General features: G+C 41.9%; 1 protein-coding gene across 1 annotated transcript in view; it reads left to right on the forward strand.

The window, feature by feature from the left end:
* The window catches only part of AOAH (acyloxyacyl hydrolase), a 780,853-nt gene that overhangs the window by 231,593 nt on the left and 522,282 nt on the right, over nt 1-26,978 (forward strand). Inside the window, exons 5-6 of the mRNA XM_085607471.1 lie at nt 404-463; nt 19,247-19,317. Coding sequence (XP_085463597.1) covers nt 404-463; nt 19,247-19,317 — 131 coding nt within the window. The remainder of the gene's footprint in view (nt 1-403; nt 464-19,246; nt 19,318-26,978) is intronic.

A 26,978-nucleotide genomic window follows, 5' to 3' on the forward strand; every position in this document is an offset into this window, starting at 1 on the left:
TGTCAATATATGAAATGCAGCTTGTAGCCTGTACTTTCTAAAATAGCCCCCTGGAAGTATCCTTAATGCTATTTGTCTTTACTCATTACACACTGTGAAATATGTATTTGGAATTTGTCGTCACACATCTCCAAGGAATGTAACATAATCTCTGAAGAAATGTGGCAGCATCCTGCCCTGTTATTAAAAGGACAATTGGCGGCTGCCAACAAAGAGAAGTCTGTTCCATGCTGTCAGATGTCATCAAACAAAAAACAGGCAGCTATCTAGGCAGCTGTCTGCTGGATACAAAATGGAAAGAATGAAATAAGGTTGTCTATGGGGAGTGAGATGGAGGGAGGAGGCGAGAAATCGCTTACAAAACTCGTTTGAAATGTTACTCTGTTTTCCTTTTGTATTGCAGGAGGCCTTAGAAATATCATTAAAGAAAGCAAGACGGACCATCAAGCAACCCAATAATATGGTGAGAGACAGGGTGCTATTTGGGGAAAATTACTTTACAAGAAAGTCACTGCAGGCACTGTCTGAAAGGAGATGGCAGCGTCCTTGTGTTATTCACCTTGAGCACAAGGAGCGTAGGATGGACACTGGACGTTTGAACTCACAGCAGCGCACCTTAAGTGTACTTTTTCTTCGTTTTGTTTCATTTTATTGGAATGAAAAATGAAACACAAAGAAATCCATGAATAGCTGTAAATTGTTAGTGCGGGGAAGACGATTAGCCAAATGTATCATTTTGAATCAATGAGACCTGGGATCTAATCTTGACTTCCCTGTAACCTTGGACAAATGATTCTCAAATCCTCTTGGGTGTCAAAATTGAAGGTGCTTGTAAATCAACTAAGCGTCCCTATCAAGCTGGTATATCAAGTAATCAGTACTTTACATTTCCCATTAATTAATGTTTTCTACAAATTCGTCAAAATTATTTTTTTCGCAAATTCTCCGGATCACATACAGTCTCCACCTTTAACACCGCTCCCCCACCTCCGTCCCTTCCCCGAGAAATCCCTTGAGAGACACCCACACCCAACATCCCAGGCAAAGCCCATACCTTGAAAAGCGAGTTCTATCGCAGTGTGGAGTTTGGAAGCACTTCTGTAGCAACGAGTGAAGCTTCACTGCTGCAGGCTACACTGGCCAATTAATGAGGAACTCAGCCTGGGAAGCAGCAAGTGAATCCATGTACCATCGTGAGTCAAAGGGGTTAACTGCAGAACAACTTCAGGGAATCAAATAAAACGTATCACTGGTCCCCAGGCTACCGAACTATGCTGAGCTTCGCTCTCGATTGAAGAAAATGCACCGATTTACAAGCGCTTGTAGCTACCGTGGCATCATCAATTCCCTTGGCCCTGCTGGAAGCAAGGTTGCAGAATTGGTGCAGCATTGATCATTGGCAGTATGCAGTTTTCGGTGCTAGTTCCAATTTTAGTCTTGTGCTGTACATATTTTATGAACTCCACACATCCTTTTTCATTTTGAATCATTAAGAGCGAAGCGTTAGTGCATTTGCTCTAGTTTTAACACAAGCGCCTATCGCGAGTTGTGCAGAAACTTCACCTGGGCCCAATTTGTCCAAGCAGTCACCAGCATTTTTAAAGTGTTTTTAGTGGTGACCCACTTAAATCTGAAGTTACGTACCCAACTCCCATGGCGCTCCCTGCAAAGTATTAAGTTATCATTGTACATTGGCAAAAGGCATGTTTTGCTATATATATAGTCCTGTTAGATATATATATGTCAAAAAAGCATCTCCTTCTTTGGAAGTAGACAAGGGGACCCAGCGGGGCTTCATGAAACCGTTTATTCAGACTTCTGGCATGACGCGTTTCGGCGATAGCCTTTCTCAAATGCCTCGGGTGCTTGGGGTTTCCTTTTTTCAGTCTTTTATATTCTGCCCCTCCTTCTAAAGTAGCGTGGTGCACACCTGAGCCACATTTCATCAGAGAACACTCAAGCAGTTCAATGTTTAAAGACTACAAATCCCATCATGCAGTTTGTTCATGGCATGGATGAATGTCTCTTTCAGCCGGATTTTTATATTACTCAATATATATATATGTGTTTTGGAGTAAAGGCAGTTAACAGGACAAGAGCAGTGGTTTGAATGGCAGCAAGTTGACGATGCCTTTCACTATTACACCATTATTGTTATTGATAGTCTCAATATTGATGATGGTACTAATTTATGACTATCCCATGGACCCTACGTTTCACCCATAGATGCCCTGCAAGTATTGGCCACACAATAATTGAATTTATAACTTGTGAAGCTATACATCATTGTAGCAGATTGTCTATTTCTGCACCGTCACCCCAGATTTTTGGCCCTTTTCTAGACGCTATTTTGCTGGCTTTAGGGTTCTATGCATTTTACCACTGCTAAACAGTAATAATGTGCCTGTGCCTCTCTTCTAAATCATGTGCTGTACATTAGAACTCCCTAATTGGCCTTTTACTTTCCTATAAGTCCAATATAGATGGTGCCTTAATTGCACATTCGCCATAGAAAGTTAAATGTATCATGTGGGCTGAAGTGTGAATTTGCACCACCCACATATATGGCAAAAATATATTGCTGCCGGAAGCACCATTGCGCTGCAGTTTGAATGTACTGGGCAGAGAAACTTTCCCATGAAGGATAAGCCTATTTGTACAAAAGTCACCCCTTAATTTTCCTTTAAAGCCACAGGACAGGGTGTTAATATAGATGGGATTAAAATCTTTATTTTTCACCTACACTTAGAAAAGTGCTTAAAATGTATTCCCTGCCTAGTCTTTAAAACTAACTTAATTGTAAAAAAGTAGATTTTTGATAACTTAAGCAGAACGTTTTGTAAACATGTACTGTAGGCTCTGTGAGTCAGAAATGGTTTAAAAACATTCCTGCCAATCATCACTCCTCCAATGCTGGAACACACTTTCTTGGCAGAAAAAGGTAATAACACTGAATCAGGGGACATTGGTTTGCCTTTGGGCCCAGGAAAGGGCAATGAGTGTTAACTGCTGATCCCCTTAGCGAGAATTAGCTATCTGGCAGTGGACAGGAACAGTTAGCAAAACAAAGGACAGCTTTAGCACTATCTCTTTTGACTTGGAGATGCCAAAGAGAGCTTCTTCAATTCACTCTCAGAACCCTCCCAGATAGTTAGGCTTCAGCCACAGTAGAAAGGAAAGCCAGTTTTGAGTGGAGTGGCCAACAAGCCCTGCCTGATGGCAACTGAGACCCGCCACATTAAACAGGAGTTCTTGGGCAATTTTACAGTAAGGCAAAGAGAAAGTGCTGTAAACCTAGGCCAGGGGACTGCAAGAAAATGATTAGGATTGGGCTGTAGGATTCTTCCAATCATTGGCTAGTGCTCAGAGAAAATCGGTCACCTCCACCACTATCTTCTCAGGACATTCCTGTAACAGCCCTGCGGAAACTGGAATCCTGTCTTCTGACTCCTGACACCTGCTGGAAAAAGGGTGACAAAACCCTGCTGGCACCCAGGGGCTGGAACTGCTCTGCAAGGGTCAATCGGTTGGCCTCCTGTTTACCTGCTTCAGGGACACAAAAAGCAGAATGACTCCTCACTCCTAGAGGGCCCAGCTGATTGAAGAGGACTAGACCCTGGCTAGAGTGAGACCTGTTGTCCCGAGTCCTGCCTAAGGAGCTTGGGGCTGAAGGAGTTACCAAAAGAAGCTTTCCAGCAGCTGAAGACCAGGTCATAAGGTAAGCAAAGCCTTTGACTGGGACAATTCGTTCGATGTACCTGACCTCCACTCGATCATGGTTGGCCTAAAAGTGTACATAGATTCCAATGCACCACCAACTTTTGTTTTTGCATAGTGCTTTACTTTTTCTAGACACTTCGTGCCTTAATTTTTTTTTTTAATCCATGTCTCCAGACCCAAACCACGTATTTTTAGCACTAGGTGTCCCGTACCCATTCCATTTAGAACATGGCTCCTTCTGGGCAGAATCACTGCTAGGTCCAGAACCTTTTCATCTTCACAACACACAGCTCATTGAAGCATTCCCCTTCAAGCAGGTAGATTTACCAGCAACAACAGATCCACATATCCATGTGGACCTGAGGGCATGTTATCTTAAGAATGAACTACAGAGGTCCAGCCCATCTGTCCCGCAGTTCACCCTTAAAAAGGTGGCACAAAGGAAGGCCGCACTACCATTAACACACTACCCCCACAGCTATTACCATTAACATGCTGCCCCCGGCAGATTAACACTTGTACCTGCATTGGGAACACGCAGCTGTACTATATTGCACTGTGTAGGCGGTGCTCCCTGCACTTCAGAGGGGAGACAGAGATCCCCTACAAGTGGGTGTAGTGAGTAGACCACCTCTGAGGTGGTCCTGGGGAAAGGGGTTCATGGGACCCCCTTTACCTCTGCCCTCAGGGGGCGCACTAACTGTGTGCCACCTCTTTGTGGTGCTCAGGTGTACAGTGCGCCTTCTGACAGTCTCTTGCCTGTGCACCCACATCTGCAATATAGCACAGGCACACAGGTAAAGTGTTTCCCTCATTTGCAGGGAGCCACGCCCCCATGCAAATGAACAAATGCCCTCTTGTGACAGTGCCGGCCCTATCAGTATTACAGAAGTGGATGCACAAGCATTTTTGGCCCTTCTATAATACAGCAGTGTCACTGGGGTACGGAAAATGGGTGCACATGCCTTTTGTACCCCCGGGGTACTGTTTGTAATGTGGTCCCAGGTCTATAAACTTGCTCCCAGGTCTGGAGAAAGTCCTGGGCTAAATATTTAAATTGGATACTCGCTGGCTACTGGAGCCAACCATGGTGGTTAAGGCCATTTACTCCTGATGTACCTGGGCCCGAACTACTGTGGATCCTGAGCAACTGGGCCAAGTACCCCTTCTGCACTTGGCTCTCAGAGGTAGCTGTGGAGGAGCAGTCAAAGGCTGTCTCAGCGGGGAAGAGTAGATACAGTTTAGTGAGCACAACTCATAACTCAAACTGCCCACATCAATGTCAATAAATAAATTTCCAGTCAAATACTTATTTTTATATTAAAAAAATGTATTTTATTTCTAACTCTAGGTATTTAAAGAAGCAAAATGACATTCCTAAGCTCAACACAATCCCCTTGAGGTCAGGACTCTAGTGTGTCACTGGTGAATTCCTTTCTCACTCCCTCCTCGTAATGTAGTCAAGGTTATTCTGCATTCACTGGTTATCACATCCTAGAATGCTCACTAGTAGGCCTTACTCAAGAGTCCACTCCGACTTTTAGAAAACAGTCAAAAGTGTTTATGGTGCCGCCACACCTTTAGCAACAAGTCCCACTGGGTCCGACAGGCCAGAAACAAGTCTTACCCACTCCTGCAGCAAGGAACCATTCAACATCTCAGAGGGTGCCTCAACTGCGGGCACTCGCAATGCTCCCGTCCTGTTTAGTCTAATCGTTCTGCACGCGGGATGCGTGGCAGCACCCTGTGGGGGCAGGCTCTCCCTGAGCTGCTCAGCTGGCTTCCATAAAGATTGGAGGTGCTCCTGGGCTTCCATCAGCACGTAAGTTCAGTGCTCCCCATATTGGGGGTGGCGGGTGTTTCATCTTGATGCTCCTGATTTGGTCCCAGCGTTGTGGCAATATCCTCTCTGCATCCTCCTGAGTCTATGGGACAGATTTTGTTGCTGGTTTCAACCCACAAGTAGTAACTTTTAGTTCTCCAGCACAAACTTCTCAGTACACCTGTTACCTGCAGCCCTTCCTGCCATAAGGTACCTGCTGGTAAGGCGTTGGTCTTAATTGCACAATAGCTTATGCCATGGTGGCCCCTCCTGGCATACAGGGTTGCTGCTAAGGCCGACACAGGTCTTAGCACTTTGTCTGCAGCAAATACTTCCATGGCTGCCCCTCCTGGAATACGGGATTGCCCGCAACAAGATGGTACGGGCTTCACGCTCCTTGAAGAGTACTCACTTTACAGCTGAATTCACAGCGGCCTTCTCCTGGCATACTGGGGAGACAACCTCATCCTGCACACTGACAATGACCCGTTCTGTGCACAGCTGTCTCCTCACACTGGGGGTCATCTCGACTGGACTCCACACTGAACCTCGCTCCCTCCAACACTCTCCTCTTTCTTACAGGGCATTCCTTTCTTGTCTTGGCAAGCAGGTAGGTGCTGGTGCTCCAGGGTCCAGAGCAGGTGGTCTTGATTTCCCTGGGTGATGTCCCCTCACCCAGCAGGGAGACTAGTAGGTCTTGGCCCACAGTCCTGGTCACAAGCAGAAGCCTTGCAGAGCTTTCCTCCTTATACAGCCCAATTGGTGTCTCCACCTCCCCTTCTTATAGTCCATTGCCTGGCACCAAATGAGATTACGGCCCGGGTCTTGGAAGTTTTATGTTGGGGTTCTGCTTCTTTTGAAGTGTACACTTTTTCTCTCTCTCTTCCTCTTGAAAGGATGCCTGTCACAGCAGGAGAGACTCCAAAGCCAATAGTCCCACAACACAGGCCGTGGCCATGAACAGAGTTCACGCCTGGAAGTAAGCCATAGTGATATCAAAAAGTGAAATCCTCGTTCCCGGAGCTCCAAGTTAAATATCAACTGGCTCCATTGGAGACTTTCAGGTACTTGCAGATTACTCACGCGGTGTCCTCAGCCCTGCCTCAAGATGGTCCTCTCCCCGATTCGTCCCCTCTCGAGGACCGCCTCTTGCTGGATCCCATGGACCGTAAGGCCATCTCACTCACCTACAAGAAGTTGGTCAACAATCGCCCCGACCCGATGTTGAAACTTAGGGAGGGGTGGGAGAAAGATCTGGGTGAAATAGAGGATGACATGTGGCGAGATGCTCTGGCCTCACCCCGAGAAATAGCTATCCCTATGCGCTTGCGCCTGCTCCAACTCAAGGTCCTTCATTGGGCATATTTCGATGCCAAACTCCTGTTACAGCTGGGTAGGCGCCCCGATCCACTTTGTCTCCGACATTGCAATCAGGAGAGTCCTTTTTTCCATATTCTTTGGGACTGCCCGCACATAAACGACTACTGGGTGAAAATCGCCCGCCAATTTTGGGAGAGTGGGAGGTAAATCCCTTGCACTGTCACCCTAACTGTGCCTACTTCACATATGGGGGGCGTCCGATCTCACGCAGGCTGAACAGGCCTGGGCCTCTATGGGTTTTATTATAGCAAAGCGGAACATTGAACAACACTGGGGGCTGGCCGCGGTTCCGCGCCTGGCTGACTGGGCAAAAGACATGGATATTGCCATGGTGGCTGAAAAATCAGTATTTAAGAATAGAGGCTGCCCCAAAAAGTGGGACCAGAAGTGGAGGAAATGGAATAGATACAGAGGGGGCTTCTCCCCCTTAGGGGTAATGTTCTGAGTCTCTCCATCCCCCGCTCCCTGTACACTGTTGGTTTGCACCTGATGCTTAACTTAACCTTTCATTATTTCCAGGCAATGTATAAGAATTATTTTTCTCATGGACCCCCATTTTGTCAAGGGCTGAATGGCATTATGTGACAGGCATGTCTACATGGGATAGGGTATCACTCACAGTGACTATATATTGCATGTACCGGTCTTTGGTTGATGTGAAAAATAAAAAAATATTATTTTTTTTTAAAAAGTTAAATCCTGGGCTCCCAGCCCTACTCCTTATGATTCCATTATCAGCCCTATCCCCTTCCTAAGAGGTGTCCAGGCCCCTTCTTTGTGATCTCTCACTGAATCAAAGAGCACACTTTGAAGTGTACAGGGGGAGTCTCTCTATCCCTTCTCCACTGTGTTCTACCCAGCACACAGAAATCTGGCTGGGGTATCCCTCTACTCCTTATACCTTCACCAGGCATGCCTGGGCTTCCTAAAATGGAAACAGGGTCCTACATGTAATGTACCATTGCTGCCACACTTGCACTCAGTGTATGGAGACTGCACACTCACTTATTCAGTACTGTTGCCTCCATGCATAGTGCTCTCACAGACACACATACATTCAGCACACACGTTCACTCGGCGTGCACTGTTTAGAACTGTAGACTTTCTATATTGTGCCATGGTGTGCTACTTGCAAACACACACATGGCCAGCACACATATTCACCATGCGCACTGCACAAATTTTCAACCTTCATGTATTAAACTTTTTGCAAGCACACATACACTTAGCACATGCTTTCACTGCGCATGCACTGTACAGCACTATATCTCTCATGAAATATATCCCTGCAGGTATACATACACCCAGTACACGTATTCATCATGCATGTACTGCATAGCACAGGTCTATCCCTGTAATGTACCCTTCCCAGGAACACATGCATCCAGCGCAGACTCACCGCTCTTGTTCAGCACTTTACATCTAACTGATGAAGGCCAAGGGTAAGTTAAGTACACAGCAGCAGAACTTTTAAAAAGGTAAGTGAGTCTGTAGGCCTCACTCCAGTGACACAGGTAAAACATTACCTGTTCAATCCTCCTGATCAATACACGGTATGCTGCCACCACGGCGCTTGTGCTGCTTAACTCCTGGTGAAGGCAATAGCCTTTCACCACTATAAGGGTAGCACTTTGGGCGTCACTCTTGGTCAATCAAGATAGCAGTCCCTGAGACAGGCCTTTATCATGGCACACACACATGATCCGTGTTTGCCTATGACAACAAAAATCAGCATTAGGGATCCAGACAAGTGTACAATTAGGCACTCACGGCAGGGGTACATGTCCATTTCCAAGCAGATGACCTTTCCGTTGCAACAGCAACTGATGCCCTTTCCTATTTACACTTCAAGGTGATGCATTTCCGGTACATAATGGGACCAGAATTAGCACACCTCCCACTCTGAACCAGTACCATCTCTCTCAAACAAGCTCTTGTAAATGGGATCCTTTCGCTACTTCCCAATCTGCTGTGCATCCGAGACTCTAGGTACTGACAGGGAATCTTATTGGAAGGAACCTAATGTAATCTGTTCTTATTTTAGCTTGAAAATGCTTTCTTGAAGGAAATACAAGTGTAAATACATTCTACAACCAGATAAGGCCTATCATGTCTATTCAAGAATACAGATGCATTTTATCAGTAACAATAAATGGAAACAAACTATTGCATAAGCATAATATATTGGAAATAAAAGAGGTTAATGAGACAATTAGCATTTTAAAAGAGTTTTTTTAGGGAAAAGATAGAGAAAGAAAAAAGAAACTAAGGAAAGAGAAAAGGAGAGAAAGAAACAGAAAGGAAAACCTTAAAATAGATTAAATACAAATGAACAATTGATTAATTGAAACCTATAAAGAAACAACCTGCAAGAGATCTATAAATAAGTAATGGCGGTAAAAACAAGGCTTTCAAAGTAGAAGGAGTGGTAGATTGTTTTGATAAGAAGGCTGTAAATGGTAAACAAAGTAAATTACTCTTTTACAAAGCTGAGTAGAATGTTTATTAACTCTGTCTAATCTATGAGTATGACATAACATATTTCACTATCTGATAAAGGTTATATTTATAGTATCTTTCCAGCTAGAAGTAATGATTTGGAAAGCAATGGCAAGTAGTAAGTCAACAAATTTTCCAACCACCACACTATTATGCCAAACAGGAGATGAACCACCTAATAATAATTGTCAAACAGTATATTTGTAGAACAAATATCGTTAACCTTGTCCCAAACTTATATCCAAAATAAACTGACTTTTGGATACATGTGCATTACATTACTAGTTTCAGCATTACTGGACCAGCATTTATTATCTTATGATAATATAAATTTCAACAGCAAATTTGGGGTTAGAAATAATCTGTTATAAAAAAAGAATAGTTTTTGGGTCGTGCTAGCTGAGTTAAAAGAGGAATGAATCACACACCAAATGTTGGTCCAGGTTTGAATGGGGAAAGTCTGGTGGAGGTCATTTTCCCATTATAATTTGATTGTGGGTTTCATTCTATCTTTAGGAACTGTATTCAAGCTCTTATAAATGCAAGAAGCACTCACTTCAAGCAAAAAGTTAAAAATAAGAAATGTGTCTGGAATGAGTTTGCTGCTGGCCAGTAGCGAAGAGGAGAGGTGTAGAAATAAAGATTTTAATTATTCACATTTTAAAGCATAGGATGAGGGTATATTAAATTTGTTTTGTAACTCATGAAATGTAAGGAGGTGATCATTTGAGAAAAGCTGTACTATAGTTATAGTTCTTTTGTGAATCCGGTCTTTCCAGGCAAGCATTCTGTTATTTACTTTCACATGTTTATTATACCATATGTTGCAACATTTTAAATTATCTGGAGGTAGGTGCATGTGAGCAAGTATGAGTTTGGCTAAAGATAAGGAATGTGTAATTGTTGGGAAATAAAAAGATTTGGGAGGTTGGGAGACTATATCCCGAAATGAAAGGGAGTAAAAAGATAGTTTTCAAGCTTGTCTCAGACAGTGGTAGTGTGATCTAGCCTACCCGATAGAGAGGTCCAAATCTGTTTAAGAGTAAAAGCTGAGTGATATTTAGAAAAATTAGGAAAATGTACACTACTGGAATCTTTTGGTTGTGGAAGCTTAGACAATCATATACGTGCTTTCCATTTGTTACATAGAAATGTATTCAATAGACTATTTATAGATTTTAAGAAAGCATTTTGGGAGATGAAATGGAAGCAAAGATAAAGTAAAGAGTATTATCGGCGACAGCATCATCATCATGGTGTCAAGTCTACCCCACCAAGATATGAATTGAGGTGACTATTTCTCAGACCGCATTATCATTTTTTAACTGGCGCAAGGTTGATAGAAATAGAGTCTTTTATGGAGTTGGCGCATAGGATAACAAGACATTTGATATGTTTAGAATTCCATTTAAAACCAGATTCATTAAGCATCTCTTTGAGAGAGTGCTTATTAAGGGGCATGACTCTGGTTTATCAATATTCAGCCTATACCATAATATATGACATGGCATTAGCTAACAGGGATAATCAAATCTTGCCAAGATCCATCTTCTCCCCATTATGGAAGTGGAGTATTTTTTTCAAATCCTCTGGGTTGTCAAAAGTGGAAGTAGTTTTGTCCTTGTAAATGACCTTGAAGAAACAAGGGTGAATTAGGCCAAATCGGGCATTCATAGATCGTGAAACTGGGTGCAAATCCAAATCCTCCATTAGTCTATCAGCAGTTGATCGAGCAACATCTTGAACAAAGAACTTCTTCTGACATGTCCAGAGCATTTGTTTCGCTTTGCGGCTGAGAGGACCTTTGTGGAAGCCTTTTTTATAATTATTTTCCTAACCTAATTAAGCTACCTGCTTTGTGATACCAAATATCTACTTTACAGGCTGGTGGGACATGCACAGAAAATAATTAAATAAATGCTTCCGTAGAGGCTGAAAGTAAGTTGCTCTGGTAATGCAAGGCTTGCTCAAGAACCACATTCAGACAGTACATTATGCTGGCTTAGCAACAGGCGCTTGGGCACACCATATGTGGAAGTGGCACAGCCTACGTGTCCTTCACTGGCACTGATGTTGCAAATCATTTCTTTAGAAATTACCATTACTGGTACATTGCATTAGCTTGGAAAACCTCATAACGTCACAAGCAGAGAACACGTAGGAAGCAACAGCCACACCACCTCAGACCACGCAGGTATCACGCAGTGTTGGTCTCTTCTGATTGGCCTGGTGTTCCATACTGGTGTATCTTTCTGAGGCTACTGATGGTTAGAAGCCCCCCATCTTGCTTAATTTCTCAAGAAATGTCTTAATCCTGTATTTCTTCTGAACATATATTGCATGAGCGCAGACTCACCGCTCTTGTTCAGCACTTTACATCTAACTGATGAAGGCCAAGGGTAAGTTAAGTACACAGCAGCAGAACTTTTAAAAAGGTAAGTGAGTCTGTAGGCCTCACTCCAGTGACACAGGTAAAACATTACCTGTTCAATCTTCCTGATCAATACACGGGATGCTGCCACCACGGCGCTTGTGCTGCTTAACTCCTGGTGAAGGCAATAGCCTTTCACCACTATAAGGGTAGCACTTTGGGCGTCACTCTTGGTCAATCAAGATAGCAGTCCCTGAGACAGGCCTTTATCATGGCACACACACATGATCCGTGTTTGCCTATGACAACAAAAATCAGCATTAGGGATCCAGACAAGTGTACAATTAGGCACTCAGGGCAGGGGTACATGTCCATTTCCAAGCAGATGACCTTTCCGTTGCAACAGCAACTGATGCCCTTTCCTATTTACACTTCAAGGTGATGCATTTCCGGTACATAATGGGACCAGAATTAGCACACCTCCCACTCTGAACCAGTACCATCTCTCTCAAACAAGCTCTTGTAAAAGGGATCCTATCGCTACTTCCCAATCTGCTGTGCATCCGAGACTCTAGGTACTGACAGGGAATCTTATTGGAAGGAACCTAATGTAATCTGTTCTTATTTTAGCTTGAAAATGCTTTCTTGAAGGAAATACAAGTGTAAATGCATTCTACAACCAGATAAGGCCTATCATGTCTATTCAAGAATACAGATGCATACCATCAGTAACAATAAATGGAAACAAACTATTGCATAAGCATAATATATTGGAAATAAAAGAGGTTAATGAGACAATTAGCATTTTAAAAGAGTTTTTTTAGGGAAAAGATAGAGGAAGAAAAAAGAAACTAAGGAAAGTGAAAAGGAGACAAAGAAACAGAAAGGAAAACCTTAAAATAGATTAAAAACAAATGAACAATTGATTAATTGAAACCTATAAAGAAACAACCTGCAAGAGATCTATAAATAAGTAATGGCGGTATAAACGAGGCTTTCAAAGTAGAAGGAGTGGTAGATTGTTTTGATAAGAAGGCTGTAAATGGTAAACAAAGTAAATTACTCTTTTACAAAGCTGAGTAGAATGTTTATTAACTCTGTCTAATCTATGAGTATGACATAACATATTTCACTATCTGATAAAGGTTATATTTATAGTATCTTTCCAGCTAGAAGTAATGATTTGGAAAGCAATGGCAAGTAGTAAGTCAACAAATTTTCCAACCACCACACTATTATGCCAAACAGGAGATGAACCACCTAATAATAATTGTCAAACAGTATATTTGTAGAACAAATATCGTTAACCTTGTCCCAAACTTATATCCAAAATAAACTGACTTTTGGATACATGTGCATTACATTACTAGTTTCAGCATTACTGGACCAGCATTTATTATCTTATGATAATATAAATTTCAACAGCAAATTTGGGGTTAGAAATAATCTGTTATAAAAAAAGAATAGTTTTTGGGTCGTGCTAGCTGAGTTAAAAGAGGAATGAATCACACACCAAATGTTGGTCCAGGTTTGAATGGGGAAAGTCTGGTGGAGGTCATTTTCCCATTATAATTTGATTGTGGGTTTCATTCTATCTTTAGGAACTGTATTCAAGCTCTTATAAATGCAAGAAGCACTCACTTCAAGCAAAAAGTTAAAAATAAGAAATGTGTCTGGAATGAGTTTGCTGCTGGCCAGTAGCGAAGAGGAGAGGTGTAGAAATAAAGATTTTAATTATTCACATTTTAAAGCATAGGATGAGGGTATATTAAATTTGTTTTGTAACTCATGAAATGTAAGGAGGTGATCATTTGAGAAAAGCTGTACTATAGTTATAGTTCTTTTGTGAATCCGGTCTTTCCAGGCAAGCATTCTGTTATTTACTTTCACATGTTTATTATACCATATGTTGCAACATTTTAAATTATCTGGAGGTAGGTGCATGTGAGCAAGTATGAGTTTGGCTAAAGATAAGGAATGTGTAATTGTTGGGAAATAAAAAGATTTGGGAGGTTGGGAGACTATATCCCGAAATGAAAGGGAGTAAAAAGATAGTTTTCAAGCTTGTCTCAGACAGTGGTAGTGTGATCTAGCCTACCCGATAGAGAGGTCCAAATCTGTTTAAGAGTAAAAGCTGAGTGATATTTAGAAAAATTAGGAAAATGTACACTACTGGAATCTTTTGGTTGTGGAAGCTTAGACAATCATATACGTGCTTTCCATTTGTTACATAGAAATGTATTCAATAGACTATTTATAGATTTTAAGAAAGCATTTTGGGAGATGAAATGGAAGCAAAGATAAAGTAAAGAGTATTATCGGCGACAGCATCATCATCATGGTGTCAAGTCTACCCCACCAAGATATGAATTGAGGTGACTATTTCTCAGACCGCATTATCATTTTTTAACTGGCGCAAGGTTGATAGAAATAGAGTCTTTTATGGAGTTGGCGCATAGGATAACAAGACATTTGATATGTTTAGAATTTCATTTAAAACCAGATTCATTAAGCATCTCTTTGAGAGAGTGCTTATTAAGGGGCATGACTCTGGTTTATCAATATTCAGCCTATACCATAATATATGACATGGCATTAGCTAACAGGGTTAATCAAATCTAGCCAAGATCCATCTTCTCCCCATTATGGAAGTGGAGTATTTTTTTCAAATCCTCTGGGTTGTCAAAAGTGGAAGTAGTTTTGTCCTTGTAAATGACCTTGAAGAAACAAGGGTGAATTAGGCCAAATCGGGCATTCATAGATCGTGAAACTGGGTGCAAATCCAAATCCTCCATTAGTCTATCAGCAGTTGATCGAGCAACATCTTGAACAAAGAACTTCTTCTGACATGTCCAGAGCATTTGTTTCGCTTTGCGGCTGAGAGGACCTTTGTGGAAGCCTTTTTTATAATTATTTTCCTAACCTAATTAAGCTACCTGCTTTGTGATACCAAATATCTACTTTACAGGCCGGTGGGACATGCACAGAAAATAATTAAATAAATGCTTCTGTAGAGGCTGAAAGTAAGTTGCTCTGGTAATGCAAGGCTTGCTCAAGAACCACATTCAGACAGTACATTATGCTGGCTTAGCAACAGGCGCTTGGGCACACCATATGTGGAAGTGGCACAGCCTACGTGTCCTTCACTGGCACTGATATTGCAAATCATTTCTTTAGAAATTACCATTACTGGTACATTGCATTAGCTTGGAAAACCTCATAACGTCACAAGCAGAGAACACGTAGGAAGCAACAGCCACACTACCTCGGACCACGCAGGTATCACGCAGTGTTGGTCTCTTCTGATTGGCCTGGTGTTCCATACTGGTGTATCTTTCTGAGGCTACTGATGGTTAGAAGCCCCCCATCTTGCTTAATTTCTCAAGAAATGTCTTAATCCTGTATTTCTTCTGAACATATATTGCATGAATAATGACATTTTTCCTTTGTGGTTTGCACCAGTGAAAGGCTTTGGAAGACTTCTCCTTGTTGAACATTCAGTGGCTATGCTGTCTGTTTCCGTGCTGCACGTACTATTGATTTGTACTGTGTGTTATAATTAGGGCTCCCGGTTTTATGGTATTTATTTTTTTTACATTTCCGTCTGTATTTATCCATATTTATTTTTTGCTAATTTTGTCTGTATTTATCCATTTCTATTTTGTGTTTTCTGTATAAATGAAGCTGCAATGGGTATTTTTCAACATTTATTTGACTGATAAATGAACATTTGCATTTGAATGTCCAAAAGGTTTCAGCAGTATACAGTGCAATAGCACTATCTGAAAACACTTGCATTGCAAAATAGCATAAATAACTGTAGATCTGCACTTAATTAATCTTAATTAGGAAATGTATTGTCTTTTTTCATCTGCCCTACCTCTCAATCTGTACACTTACTGACCTGGCACTCATGATTGACAGTAGAAAAAAACATCCAAAGAAGACACTTTTTCCATATTTTTCTGTATTTAAAAATAAATACAGACATGAAAAAAATAGTTTTCTGTCTGTATTTATCTGTAAAAATCAGTAAAAACGGAAAACTGGGAGCCCTAGTTATAATACATTTTCTCTTTATCATATGTGCTGACAGACTGGTATTTCTTGAGTAGGCTTCTAAACCTTCATAAGATCTGAGTACTGTAGGAAGAAGACGATGATACCTCTTGAACGGTTTTAATTGGTCTGGGGAGTGGACATAGAACCAACTCGATGGGCTCGATGTATGTTGAATTCAGCGACATCATATAGTCCGACAATTTTGTCTGTTACGGTTTCCAAGTCTTCAGTTTGTTTTTTAGGAAGAAGAACTTCTTTGGACAACGAGTCAACTTTGGCCACAACATCTTGAGCATCACTACTTCTCTGTTCAACTTCTGAAATTCTGAATTTTAAGATGGACCATTTTTCCTCAATCAGTTTAAGAGTGGCAGTCGTCTCCACATTAAAAGGTTTTAAATTCTTAATTTCGTCCACAATATCCTCTCGCGTTAGAGGGAGTTGAAATTTTGTAGGGGAAGCTTGATCTTTCTTTGCCCTTTTATTAAAATTACCAGTTCATTTTTTATAAGGATTTATGAGAGGGGTAGTTGAAGCAAAAGATTTAGAAGCAGAGGTAACCTGGTTATCCCTTATGAAGAAGCCAAGCTAACTCGCTGCTCAAGAAATAATAAAAGTAGAATATTTTGTGCAAATGATCCTCAAATTTGTCATTCAAATCTGTAAACAGAACCTAAAGAGAAGAGGTGAACCAGAAACTGCTGTGACAACCATAAATGAGCGGAAACTTCACAGCAGCAGTGCTGTAATATGAGGTGCTAAACACTGAAAATGATAGACAATAAGGCAGCATTACAAACCAAAGAGTTCCAGTCAAAGTTCTTCTTAAAAATGACACATCAGGATTGAGCGAGAAGCCATGTAGAAAATTGCGGGATCAGATAGATCCGGTAAGCGCCAAATTCAAATTGGAAGAGAAAATAGCTCACTGTGTGAGGAGTGTCAGTAGTCGAGGAAATAGGGCATTAATGATCGGTGAGCAGTCAAAAAAACTCAGTTAGCCGCTCCCTCACTGCTTCGCTGTCGGGACTGCTTGCCAAAATGTAGCGGGAGCAGGGGGATACACAGAAAATCTCTTAATGTTGCCTGAAGTGGCTGAAGAGCGATGGGCTGGCAGCTATCTTGTTGGTGCTCCCGCATGCCTACTCCATGTTTATTCTGTTCTATCCATAACAAATGTCCAAGTAATGCTCCCAGGCCACGCCACCTCGTCTCTTCCTGATAGCTGGTCTATTTCTTTGGAGCGAGGGGCGCACACAGATGCTTTCCAAGAACTTTCAATAAATGTGAGGTGGAACTGGGCCTGTCGATGGAGGAGTAATGTAGGTGTGAAAGGGCCTCTGCCACAATATGCATCTTTGGATTAGTCACACGATGTTCCATGTTTTAAACGATACAAAACTAAAATGAATTTCTGAAATCTGATGACCAACTTGAGTGTTTCGAGTTAAGTTAATCTTGTAATTAGTTAATATTCTAATTTTTATTTTTAGCCTACTATCTGGACCATTTAAAGAGATTGTTTTCAAATTTAAATCTTTCAAATGTTGTGGTGTTATTATGGATTGTTTCTATATTTAAATTGGATGTATTTATGTACATTTACTATGTGTATGAGATTATAAAGGTTTACATACATTTACAATACAAGAATCTAAAATAGAAGGGCAATTTGTATTTGCGATATATTGTTAGTGTTGGATGCATTTAATATACCTTGGGTCCAAATTAGTCTAAAATAACATTTTACTCGAATTAAATTTGGAGTCTGCAGCAAAACATTGATATAGATCAGAGTAAACTGAAAGGGACAAACTGTGGAAATTAGGGGGCAGATTTACCAGCCCCTTGCGCCACTTTTGCATCTCTTTTAACATGGGAAAAGTGGCGCAAAAGTGGCGCAAGGGGCTTGTAAATCTGCCCCTATGTATCCTGCATAAGAGCAGTGGGAGCTGCACTGAGGGAACACATGAATTTACAGCGCTCTTAGGCCTGGAGTCTGTTTGACAGACTCCAGGCCAAAACCATCAACAATCCAGGTGAAAATATGCAAAATAGATGGAGTTTCTCACATTAGGTCATTGGAATTCTCGATCTCCAGCGAGTTTTCCTGGTGACGTTCATTGTCTTTGAAAGAGTGTTTTCGAGGGCTCAGGCCTGAATACAGAAGATTTGACTTTAGCTTCAAGGTAGGAAGATAGAGGTCCTTGTCCTAAGGTTGTGATCAGGTGCTGAAATTGCCCTTTTGCTTGGCCGGGCTTCTTGGTACCCCTGATGCAGTGGGAAAGATACAAAATCCTAGTGTAGTGTTTTAGAAGGATTTATCTTTCAGACCACCTGGTTTTTTTTTGGTTTTTTTTAAACATGTTTTTATTGCCATTTGTTAGTTCAGACCACCTGTTATATAATTGTAAAGTGCAAACCTCACCACCTCTTTCGTCTATCTAGGGTACTGCATGTGAAACAGTTAAAACACAGAGCCCCCTTATACAGGCTGCTTTGATATCCCTCAATAAACATGGTTGTGCTATGTTATCATGAAATGCAACTTGACTTACCATTTACAATCATTCAGCTGATCCAGGAGAACCAACACATAGTCATTAGAATGACAAGCAGATTGAGGGAAAGGTGCAACAGCACTGTAATGAGACACTCTTGTGGGAGTCTCCATGGGCCATATACACGAAATCTCCATTTTGCATTTACTAAATAGCGAATTCCATGAAATCCCTATTAAGGAAATGTAAAATGGAATGTACAATAACAGACATTTCCTAATAGCGATTCCTACAAATTAGGAATCACTTTTAGGAAATTGCTTTTTAGGAAATGCACAACCAAAGGTTCCAATGGGCCTAAGGTCCCCCTTGATGCAGCCCCCAAAAAAGTGGTGCACAAGTAAAGTGCACAAAATGTCCTAAGGGCAAGTGTGCGCTTTTATGTGGTGCTTTTTTAAAATCCCACATAGTTACCATCAACTTGGGGTCAATGGTAATAGAATTTCCTAAATGCCCATTTCGCATTTAGGAAATGCTTTGTACATGCGCTTAGGAAATCGCAAATGGGAAATCCCTTTTTACGATTTCCTATTTGGGTAAAAATCTGATTTTTCGATTCTCTATCTGCCCTTGTAGATTTGGAAAGGCAATTTAACATTTCTTAGTGGACCGAAATTGCAATCCGATCCATTAAGAAATGCTAAATCCTTTCGTACATATGGCCCATGTCTTTCAATTGGTTTATCGTAGAGTTCTGTGTGCTATGTTGTATCTTTATGTGCTACAGGCTGCTGTCTCTTCCGAGGAACTTATTTCACAGGTGAATGCTATTTTGCTGGCATTGATGCTTGTAAATGCACCATTCTAACTAGTACTTTGTTTCTTTACCAGGCGGCCCGGGAATCCTTCCTCGATGTCTGCTCACTGCCGTATGTCAGCAAGATATGTCAGGCGATCGAATAGTAGGTATTGCATGAGATTTTCAATATGTGATGTAAGAACAACCTATGAACTATACAGGCATCAGTACGTAAACACAATCACCAGAAACAATACAAGAAAAAAATGACTTCTTTTCTCCGTGCATCTCCCCACCAGGCCCCATCAATATAATTAATTTAATACCACATTCAGTTTATATTTTTTATGCCAACCTACATCACTGTCTAGGAACAAACTTCTGTCTTCTGGCTCTATTTTTTTACAATGTTTCCTGTTTTGTTTCCACGGTGATAAGTGTAGGGTTTCTTTTTTTATTTTGGAGATAACTCTTACCTGCTTTTCTATGTGATTTTTTCAATCAGCGGATTGAAAATCAACCAGTCAAAGTTGTAGGATTCAAGAAATGATGTTCATGCTCCTAGCAAATATTGTTTGTTTGTTGCACATTGGCCTTACTCAAAAGGTGAAAATATATAGGGGTTGATTAGGATGGCGGGCAGACTTAAGTCGCATTCCGCATTTTTGACATTGCGGCGGGTGCTGCTGTAAGTAGCACCCGCCGCAATGGTGGAATGCCATGTTGTGCATTGCCACGTAGGCACCGCTTGGTGCCTGCCACCTTGTGCATGGCAATGTAGGAGGGTACCATAACCCCAAGTGCAGCCCCCCACCCTCCCTCCCAGGGGCCCGCAACAGGCTCCCAAAGTGAATCCATGCCAGCCTTTCCACCGCCGACATATTGTGGCCCAATTCTGCCCGGCCGGCAATCGGAACGATTGCCGACCGGCGGAAAAGTGGCAGATGCAAAGTGCCGCGATTCCCCCCACCATTATAATATGGCGGGGGCAAATCGGGTTGCGATGGCGGACGGATCACCACCGCGGGCCGGTGGTGGCCATCTGCCCACCATCCTAATCAAACCCTAAGTTTGTGTTTCACACGGGACTGATTACGTTCCTTTTCTGGGTCATGAATACATTTGAAAGTACACTTGCATAATAACTGTGCTGATCTCTGTGATTTCAATCCACGTGTCCGCCTGCAAATTCAAATGATAGGGAGCACAGCACTGATTCATTTGTAAAATAATAAGTGCCAGGTCCCTGACCAGGAGGCCACTGCAGCTTGCACAACACATTTTCCCGTCATCACTGCCAATGCCTGTACCAAAACAACTACTAACCATCTCTCTCTGTTGCAAGTGCAACAGTTCACATTATTCCAGGTCCCCAAAGCTAAAGAAATGACTGGGGAGGCAGGTATTAGTATATTTTAATAAAAAACCATTGTTCTGCTCATCTTTAAATTAGATGAGCAGCGCCATCCCGTGGCAGAGTGTCATAAGTGTGGTGATGACAATTAAGTGCCGGTGTCGAGGAAACGAATTCAGTGCCGGTGCCGAGCACCAGAAACCACCAGCTCAAATAAAGCACTGGAGCACAGTCTATGAAGCAGATCTTTGAAGTTGTAATAAGATAATCTGTAGCCCCCACTGGGTTCACAGCTGGAATGCATATACCAGAAAAGTGGTGTACAGAAAAAATATGGTACTCCTCAGTGCAGACTGTTATTCAGCGACTGGATGCTTGTAATATCAGGATGTAAAGATTGCAGATATTGACGCAACAGGTTAGAGTATTTACAAGGCACTCACACAGGGAACCGGTAAATAGTGCATCCTTCTCTTTGTAAGTTGTGAGGCCAAACTGTGTACAGTAACTCCCATAAATGTATGAAGGGGTTGGCAAATTGTGAGGCAATGCACATTGATAGTGAATAAAAATGACAAAAGCCTGTGTTTTACATGGAGTTTTATAACGCATATCAGCTGTCTCTAAGTGCTGTAAATCGCAAATATTACCTTTACCCAATTTATGGTATTCAATTTACCAACCCGAGAAGGATGGAAGACTGAGGCGTTGCCAGGAATCAGTTGACCTCCAGAACACCGTATTCTACAGAAGCAACCTTTCAACTTACTGAGCTACCTTCAAGTGCCTTAGTGCTGGAATCATCGAGCCACAGTATACCAAAATCTTGTTTTTTTCAGAATGATCAACAAACATGCAAGCAATCCCCAAAAAAATTGATCATATGTGAATTACCTCCAAGTATATTAGCTTAGGACATTCTGAAAATGTCAATGAAATTTTGGTTTTCACTGGCTCAATGTTCCTGGACATCATGTGCATGCACATTGCATTTTTTGGGCATAAAACAACCGGCTGAAACACTTTGACACAAGGATGGTGGAGTCAACAAACTCTATGACATCCTTCCCTGTTTTTTTTTTAACTTAGTCGATCATGCTCTACTATTAAAATTTACTTTTTGGGGGTTCACCTACAGCCTGTTTTAACACTGCACTATTTCCAGACCCCTGTTACAGTCTTTAGGGCTCCAAAACACAAAAGAAGTAAGTTGCCTGTACCCATCAACTGGGCAAAGAGATCGTAGTAAGATCTGGAGAGTTGAACACTGTAGTTCACGAATGGTCAGAAGGCCATCTTTAATGGAAGAGGATGCCTCACACACAATATTGTGTCATGCTCCATCATATGCATCCTCTCCCCACCCTCGTAAGATGGTACTACCAGGGCAGACTCAACCTCCGCGAAGACTTGGCGAAAGGAGGGAATTCTCACATAAAACTTACAGGACAAAATCGAGATCCAGTTCTAATAAAAGTACCTTAAAGTTCCTCGGTTATTACCTTTGTTAGTGAGGACCTCAGGTACGTTAAAAACAAGTATGTTGATGGAGTCTACAGAGCATAATGTCTCTTAGTCCAACATATTTCTGCCCACACACAGAGCCTAAAAGGTCTGAAGCATTCGTCAGGGCTGTCGGATCCCTATGAAAATGCTATTGGGTGTTCCCTGCATCTATTGCATGCTAAAGTGGGGGAGTACACCTAAGGTATGCCCAAGTGAATCCTAACTGGGAAATTCTTCTACACAACTCGTCAAGTGCCTGTAGAAAGGAAAGAGTAATGCAGGAAGACAAAAATCAAATCAAATGTTTAAGTGTGCAACAAACAGATCACCCCACAAGTGCAATGCTGAGACATATTTCGTGAGAGTGACTGGGTAATGAAAAACGATATCCCTTCTATGGCGCTACAGAAGGGGGGTGAGATAAAGTGTTCTCAACTGATTAAGACAAAAAACTCACACCACACGTCCACATAGTGACTGATTAACTATATGACTATTTCCACAAGATGAAAAACTCCTATATCCTGCACCATAAACTGTGTCCACTAAAATTACTAGTGATCCAAGTATACAATTCACCTACTCCTTACCCTAGTTTTTACGGGATACCAGAGGCTCGGTCAAAGGAGGGGTGGTGGACTTCGTAGTCACACACTAACATGAAAAAAAACACAAAGACAAAGAGGAAGGATAGCATAATATTGAATCAATGTATTTATAAAGGAAAAGTGTATAGACATACATGCCTATAAACCGTAATTTCTGTTAAGCAAAGTTGAGACTGTTAGGTATAGATCCACACTCAACAATGGTACTAGGTCTGCGTCGCAGTTGGTCACATAGGTAGAGACAGTATCTGCAACCCATATATTTGTAATGATTTCATGAGCTGTGAGCTCCAAGCATGCACACTAAACTGTACGATATCACAGCCACTTAATGGCATAGCAGTGTCAGAGGCACCACAAGCCATAACACCCATAGTGTAGCACCTAGTCCGATCGTAGTATAAATATATTCATAGTTTATCAATCTAGTTAAATGTCAATGCATTTTTCCAGATAGGCTATTGTGAAAGTGTTGTTTTTGTGCTTCCGCTTATAAGTATCAAGCACAAGCTATATCCCCAGTCCTCTCCTGGTACAGACAAATATGACATATTTGGCGTTATGAGTGTAACCATATAACTTCCGAGGCGTTAACTCGAACATCATGTTTTTCTATACTCAATCACCGTTTGTATAATCCCGGTGATCCACACCTTGTGCATGCGATTCCAGAATACCTGTGCTGGTGTTCGAAAAGGCTATACTTTGTTTTGTCACTTTTCTCATCTGCCAGTGGTTTGTAACATGCTCAATACATAGTGTAGTCTGACATAACCATCGTGGTTGCACTGGTCTGTGTAAAATCGTCGATCTTGTCAAAAAGATGAAGGGCCGATAGGTAAATTTACACTTATCCCCCGTGTGTATAGGGGATCGAGAGGTATACCACCGATAAAAAACAAAACTCAACAAGCTCTCCCCGTAGAAATCATAGCTTTTGGCAAGAAAGTCAAAGATGTTCTGTTACTCTTACATCAAAGTCGGGTTCCCTGTTCCCATTCCCGCTCCTTACTTCATCAGAAGGCGCGCCACTCCGGAGCACCTATGTCCGTCCGCTCCCAGCCAGTTGGTACACTGGTGCTCTAGCTGAGGGTAATATAAATGCTCATCGACATGCACGCTGTCGTTCAATTACTGATGGCCCGAGGGGGCGTGGCTAACAAGTTGACGGCATGGTATAGCGGGCGTACCAGGCCCACGGGTGCAAGGGAAATGTAGTTCCGCAAGCCCAAAGTCAGGCAAGGCTTCGAGGCTCACCTGGACTAAACAAATGTGTTTGCGTGCGCCCCTCTCCCATGTGTGATAATGTTTAAAGACTTGATAAAAGTTAGTCTTCTCAGTATTCCATATATACCGGCTCTCTTTATTTCTTTCAACTTTTATTTTGTTTTTTTAAATTTTTTATATTTTGTTTTTTTAAATATATTTCATTATTATTGTTTTCCGGGATCTAGAAGGTATTATTATAGTTAAACACGGGTCAGGCAGATTGTATGTCGTACTCCCTGAAAAAATTGCACTTATTCAATGGCAACGTGTTTAACTATGAGGAATATAATATGTATTTATCGGCACCCATATTCAGATAACAGAGCTCAGTTGGGTGCACTAAAGACTTCTACGGGTTGAGGTGGTCCCCTGTGCAAGTTTAAAAGAGAGGAAGAGAGACGGAAAATTAAAAGGGACATGATCCACTAGAAGTTCATCGTGATTATCAAGGGGGGCAGAGTTAATGAGAAAAGAGTGAAGGAGAGGTCATCAAATTCTGAATATATCCTTAGGCCTTTGTCAGTATATAGGACATCTTGCTGAGTAATCATTCTAAAGTCTAACGGATGTAAGGAAATCGGTCAGCCAACAGACTCCCCCACAGAATATCATCATTTAATCCGATTTAATCACTGCGAAGCCTATATACCCATCTATGTTAAAAAAAGAGAAGTGCTTTCGGCATATTTGTATGTTCCTTTTTTAGTTTCTCAATGACGGACCACAATAGCTCATCAGCATTGTGGCCTTTCTCAATGTAGTGAGAAGTCAGCTTAGTGGCATCCCTCATATATCTGATAGTACTGCGATGTTCAGAGATATGGACGTGCACATTCCATGTTGTCATCCCAATGTATAGTAGTCCACAGGGGCATTTAATCACAGGAATGATGTTCATGGAGTTGTAGTTGGTGAAAAATGTCTGCTTCCACAGGGTTTTCATGCCCAAATCCAGTTTTTTCATCCTCTTCCTAAAACCGCATACAATGCAGGAGCCACACGGGGAATGGCCCGTGGGCGGAGGAAGGTTCCACAGCATGGTCTGCTAGGGTGTTGGACCCTTGACCTTAGGTCTTGTGTGAACCACTATTTCCCTTACGTTCCTTGCTCTTTTGAAAGAGGGCATAGGTCGTTCTAAGGTCATACCTCCAGACTGGAAGATGCTACAGTTCTCGTTGATCGTTGTTTTTAATCGATTGGACAGAGTGCTGAAGGAAGAGACACAAATGAGTCTGTCACATGTTTTCTTTAGTTGTGGCATAAGCAGTTGCTCTCGATTGTTATGCAGTGCCCGTTTCTTTGTTTTTTTGATCAGTCTCATAGGCTAATTCTTAGCCTTAAGTTTTTGAGTCAGTTTTTCAACATGGGTGTCACTTTTCTCTGTGCAGTTCCGTCTCAGACGTAAGATTTGGCCCACCACCAGATATTCTCGTAGGCCCCGTGGGTGATAACTTTCAAATCTCAGTAGGCTATTTCGATCTGTGGGCTTGTAGAACACCTCACTAGTTAGAACACCATCTTTCTCTTGTATTGATAAATCTAAAAAGGCCAATTGCTTCTTCCCAATGGTCAAAGTGAATCTGAGGTAGGGGTTCTGTGTGTTCAGCCATCTCCCAAATTCCTATGCCTCGTCAGATATACCCCTCCAGATGAGCAGGACGTCATCAATATTACCCTTACATAATCTGATTTTGTCAAGAAAGGGATTAGTCATATTTTGGATTACGTCGGACTCAAGCGTGTGTACGTACAGACAGGCCAGATTAGGAGCAAACATACTCCCCATTGATAGCCCATGCACTTGAATTTAGAAATCACCCTCAAATTCAAAGAAATTCCTAGTCCAGGCAAGGTGGGCCAGATCAAAAAGGAATTCCTTAGGGGTCATTGAGTCCCAGTCAGTCTCCTCAAGGATTCTTTCCACTACTTCTAGTGTTGCTTCCTGTGGGATATTAGTGTACAGGGACTCAACATCGAGTGTGACTAGGAGTTCCCTGGTCCCATCGAAAGGCAAATCCTCAATCAAATTCAGCACATCTTTAGTATCCTGCAGATACAAAGGCATTCCTTTGACTAAAGGCCTGAGAAAGCAGTCACAGAATTTGGATAGGGGTTCTAGGCATGACCCTATACCCGACACTATCAGGTGTCCGGGGACTGGATCTTGTTTTTATGTATTTTTGGGAGGCTATAAAGATATGGAACTCTAGGTTTTCTATGGATTAGGAAGTTGTGTTCTTATTTCGTGATTCAGCCATTGTATAGGCCCTTCCCCACTAGACAGCCAATTTCTTCATGGACGTCTCTCGTGGGGTCCCCTGTCAGGAGTTTGTAGGGGCAGGTGTCATTGAGAAGCCCCTTACATTCCTCTATATACATCTCTTTTGGAAGGACCACAATGGCCCCTCCTTTGTCTGCCGGTTTTTATAACAATTTAGTCGTCCTCGGACAGTGCATTGAGAGCCTCCATCTCACCCTTCATGATATTGTGGAAAGTCTTTATTGGTGTTTTTCCAATTTGTTCCATACTTCGACAGACTGCTCTCTCAAATGCCAGTACTTCAGGTGGCATGGCTGAGCTTGGAGAAGTAAAGGTTGATTTGGACCTTAAACACCTGATTGTGGCATGTTCAGAAAGAAGACCTTCAGTCTAATCTCACGTAGAAACTCAGAAGGCTCCTGTTGGAGACGAAATGTGTTGGTTGGGGGTGTGGGACCAAATACGAGGCCCTTATTAAGGGCATTTATCTCATTATCATTCAAAATGCGATTGCTCAAATTGATGATGGCATTGTCATTACTGTCTAGGACTTGCTCATGCCTGGCATCTCTTTGCTGGGTGTTGTCGACTCTTGTGCTGTGTCTCTGTGTTGCCAGGTCACTTCTTTTCCTTTTACCCTCCCCCTCGCCCTTCCTCTCTCTAAATAAGGGGGCTGGCATTGGTGGGATAAAACCATGGCATAGCTTGTGGCAGACAGCAAGTTCCTTTTCCAAAGTTAGGGCGGCTCCAAAACTTGTGCCCCATCCCCAAGGGGACTCACTCCTTGGTTGAAAAGGTCTTGTCTGGTAATTAGGTTTTGAGAACCC

Source organism: Triturus cristatus, chromosome 5_2, assembly GCF_964204655.1.
Source record: "Triturus cristatus chromosome 5_2, aTriCri1.1, whole genome shotgun sequence".
Taxonomy (NCBI): domain Eukaryota; kingdom Metazoa; phylum Chordata; class Amphibia; order Caudata; family Salamandridae; genus Triturus; species Triturus cristatus.